General features: G+C 39.4%; 1 protein-coding gene across 1 annotated transcript; it reads left to right on the forward strand.

Annotated features, from left to right (window-relative positions):
* Window positions 1–707: 707 nt before the first annotated feature.
* LOC118734298 (uncharacterized protein K02A2.6-like) lies at window positions 708–4,303 on the forward strand (the record flags this gene model as incomplete). Its single annotated transcript, XM_036464018.1, is given in 1 exon segment — window positions 708–4,303. A coding segment is annotated over 1 exon segment (3,596 nt), but the record flags the coding sequence as incomplete, so codon positions are not given.

Raw genomic sequence — 4,303 nt, forward strand, 5'->3', positions numbered from 1 at the left:
AGATCAATTTAATTACCACCATGGTGCGAAATGGAGAGAGTTCAATGTTGATGATGAGGTTTACTATCAGCTTCATTCAACTAGCAAAGTGTGGGAATGGGTTCCAGGTATAATTAAAAGTCGAAATGGGGCTGTCAATTATACTGTGGATGTTATAACACCTTCGGGTAATCGCATTGTCAAAGCTCACGCTAACCAACTTAAGCGCCGTTACTCTAAAAATGAAATGCTAGAGTGGTTCAAATTGCCAGATTTCGAAGACAATCTATCACTAAAAGCTGCAGCTAGACAGAGGGATGAAGTTGAACCTAATATTATTCCAGAACCAGGAAATCAAGGAATTATTGAATCCGCTGGAGAAACAAATTTTGAGGAAAATCAGGAAGGGATGGACGACTTTCTAAAAGAAGACATTCAGGGCTTTAAAACAATTCAGGATCAACACCGTTATCCAGTACGAGGAAATAGAGGACAGACTAAAAAATTTGACGACTACGTCAGATTTTAAAGGGGGAGGAATGTTACAAATGGATAAACAGAGTGTTCGAGACTTGATTATTGACTTTGCGTTTTTTTCCATTCCTTAAAAAGCTTTGCACTTTTTGTCAATTGAATAACATATCTTTGTAAATCTTCCTTATTCATTAAATAATTACGATTTACTACATTGGCGACGAGTTTAATTTAGAAAACACGCATTCAGCAAAATGGATCACTCACAATTCAAGGCATTGTTCGAGGCATTGCAAGTACAAAATCAACAGATTTTGAAGCAACACCAAGAAGAAAAAAATTTGATGCAACAGCATATGCAACAACAGCAGAATCTGATTGAGCGCATTCTTCAAGGTCAACCGGCACAGATTGCATATCAAGCCGTTCTTGCTCAAGATTCAACAGCATTTAAAGTTAAATGTTTGGCCGATTCTATGGTCAATTTTGAATATGACCCAGATAACAATCAAACGTTTGAGGCTTATTATGAACGGTATGAGTCGGTTTTTACAAATCAAGCAGAGGGTCTGGATGAACCGACAAAAGTTTATCTTCTTTTCCAAAAATTCAATCAGGAACAGTATCAACGTTATGCGGATTCAATATTACCTCTTAAACCACAAGATTGTACATTTGCGAATACTGTGACAACACTTAAGAAACTTTTCGATTATAAAGAAACAAAGTTCGCAATGCGTCATAGGTGTTTTAACCTCGCAAAGTTAGACCATGAGGATTTTAGCATATATGCCGCTCGTATAAATAAGCACGCCGAGGAGTTTGACATTTCTCATTGTACCGCGGATGACTTTAAAGTTTTGTTATTTGTGAGTGGGTTAAAAGACGTCAAGGACTCGCTTATCCTGGAAAAGCTTCTAACGAAAGTTGACAATCAGTATATAGAGTTGGAGAGGGTAACAGATGCGGCTGCACGTGCAGAGGTTCACAAGCTAAATTTGCAGGATCTGATCAACGAAGCCGAGCGTATAATTTGTTTGAAGCTTGACAAGGGTAAAGTTGGCGAGGCATTCGCTGCTCAAGAAGTTCATTCTGTTCAACAAAATAAAAACTCAAAGTCATTAGTCAACAAAGACAAGTCAATGGTACGGAACCAAAGAAACGACACTCCTCGCTTGGAATGTTTTCGTTGCGGCGAAATGCATTGGAGTGATAATTGTCCATGCAAGGACAAGCAGTGTGGCGAATGTAATGAAAAAGGGCATAAGACAGGTTTCTGTGCTTTTATGAAAAATTTCAAGGGATATAAATCATCCAGCAAGAAAAACCACAGTTCGAATCAAGTTGAAGCTAACGTTCACGCAATCTCTAACCGAAAGTATATCAGTCCAGTTGTAAACGGAACTGTAATCAAATTGCAGGTTGATACTGCTTCCGATATAACAATCATATCAAAATCAAATTGGATTTTAATCGGACAACCAATGCTGTCATCTGAAATACGCACCAATGCCACAAGCGCATCAGGTGCTGCTATTCCAATTTTGGGTGCCTTCAATTGTGGCATTAAACTAAATGGGAAGGAAAAACGCGGAATTTGCTACGTTACATCACTTGAATTGAATCTTTTTGGCATACCTTGGATTACTTCTTTCGATCTTTGGAGTGTTCCCTTTGATTCTGTTTGCAAACATATAAAATCAACTGGTGATGACTTGGCTATTGAAGTTTGCGAAAAATTTCCGCAGCTTTTTTCCGAGGGACTTGGCTGTTTCAACAAAGGAAAAGTTTCTCTGAAGCTCAAGCCTGGAGCCCATCCAATATTTCGGAATGCTCGACCAGTTCCGCAAGCAGCTCGCGAACCCATTTCAATTGAACTGGAACGCCTTCAACATCTTGGCATTATCAGTCCAATCAAGTATTCCCAATGGGCAGCACCTATCGTGGTTGTTAAAAAGAAGAATGGCAAATTGCGAATCTGTGCTGATTATTCAACTGGTCTTAACAATGCACTTGAGCCAAACATGTACACTTTGCCGACACCCGATATAATTTTCGCTAAGTTTGCAGGAAAGACAATATTCAGTACCATAGATTTGTCCGACGTTTTTTTTCAAGTCGAGGTTGATGATGATTCCAAGGAAATTATGGCAATCAACACTCACGTTGGAATGTTTAAAGTAAATCGCCTTCAGCAAGGAGTCAAAACAGCGCCTGGGGAATTCCAAGCCATAGTTGATAAAATGCTCAGTGGAACCTCAACATTTGGTTTTATCGATGACATGATCACAGCAGGAGAGAACCTTGAAGATCACAAACAGCAGCTCTTCAAGACGCTTGAACAGCTTCAAATTTATGGTTTTAAATTAAATATTAGCAAGTGTTGTTTTGGCAAGTCGTCAGTTAACTTTTGCGGCCATATCATCGATGAGAAAGGCATCAGGCCAAATCCTGAAAAAATTTGGGAAGTTCAATCAGTTCCTCAACCTAAAGACGTTAGCCAATTGCGATCATTCCTAGGTTCAGTGAACTACTACGGCAAATTTATCAAGTCAATGAAGCAGTTGAGAGGTCCATTGGATGACTTATTGAAGAAAGAAGCAAAATTTGAATGGCAAAGCATTCATCAAGAAGCATTCGATCAACTGAAGAAGATTTTGTCATCAGATTTAGTTCTTACGCATTTCGACCCAAGAAAAGACATTGTACTGGCTACAGATGCATCAAAAGACGGCATGGGGGCAGCATTAATGCATCGTTTCAAGGATGGATCTCTTCACCCAATAATGCATTTTGCTGCAACATTCAATGAAGCTGAGAAAAATTACTCCCAAATCGAAAAGGAAGCTCGTGCATTCATATTTGGTTTGAAACGATCTCACTTTTATATCGCAGGTCGACGTTTCTTCGCTCAAGTCGACCACAAGCCCTTGCTCGCTATCTTTGGATCAAAAAGTGGTATCCCAGTTTATACGGCTAACCGTCTACAACGCTGGGCGCTCATCGTTTTAGCTTACGACATTAATTTTGAGTTCATCGGTACAAACAGTTTCGGATATGTTGATGTTGTATCCCGACTGATGTCTGAATACACCAAACCCGACGAAGATACTGTCATTGCATCTATTTCGTGGAGTAATGAAAATGTAGAAGATATATCTTGTTTTGCCATTCAATCAGCAAAACAGCTACCAATCACATTCAAAGATATTCAAGAAGCCACCAACGATTGCCCGACACTCAAAAAGGTCATTGAATTTGTATCGCAAGATAAATGGCCCAAGTTTTGCAAGCAAGTAAAAGAAATTGAGGTAGCCGCTTTCTTTCCATATCGCTACGACTTGAAGGAAGCCCAAGGTTGTTTGTTCAGAGGCGAACAAATTATTATTCCGTTCAAACTGCGTAAGAAAATAATTGGAAGTCTTCATGAAGGTCATCCAGGTGTGTGTCGTATGAAGCTGTTGGCTGCCGACAAAGTGTTTTGGCCAAGAATGTCTAAAGATATTGAACAGATCGTGAAATCGTGTGATAGCTGTGCTAAGGCAGCGAAAACACCAATCAAGTGCACTCTGCACCCTTGGCCAATGCCAATAGCACCATGGATTCGAGTTCATCTCGATTACGCTGGTCCAATAGACAATTATTACTTTCTGATTATCGTCGATGCTTTTAGCAAGTGGCCGGAGATTATCAAAACTAAAGTAACCACCAGTGAAAAAACTGTTGATATGTTTGATGATGTAATTGCGCACCAAGGTTTATGTGAAATTTGTGTCACCGATAACGGACCACAGCTTGTTTCATGTACATTTGAAGATTACTGTAAATTTAAAGGCATCAAACATTTGAC

Source organism: Rhagoletis pomonella, unplaced genomic scaffold (genome assembly GCF_013731165.1).
Source record: "Rhagoletis pomonella isolate Grant_MI unplaced genomic scaffold, Rhpom_1.0 Rhpom_scaffold_00001, whole genome shotgun sequence".
NCBI lineage: Eukaryota > Metazoa > Arthropoda > Insecta > Diptera > Tephritidae > Rhagoletis > Rhagoletis pomonella.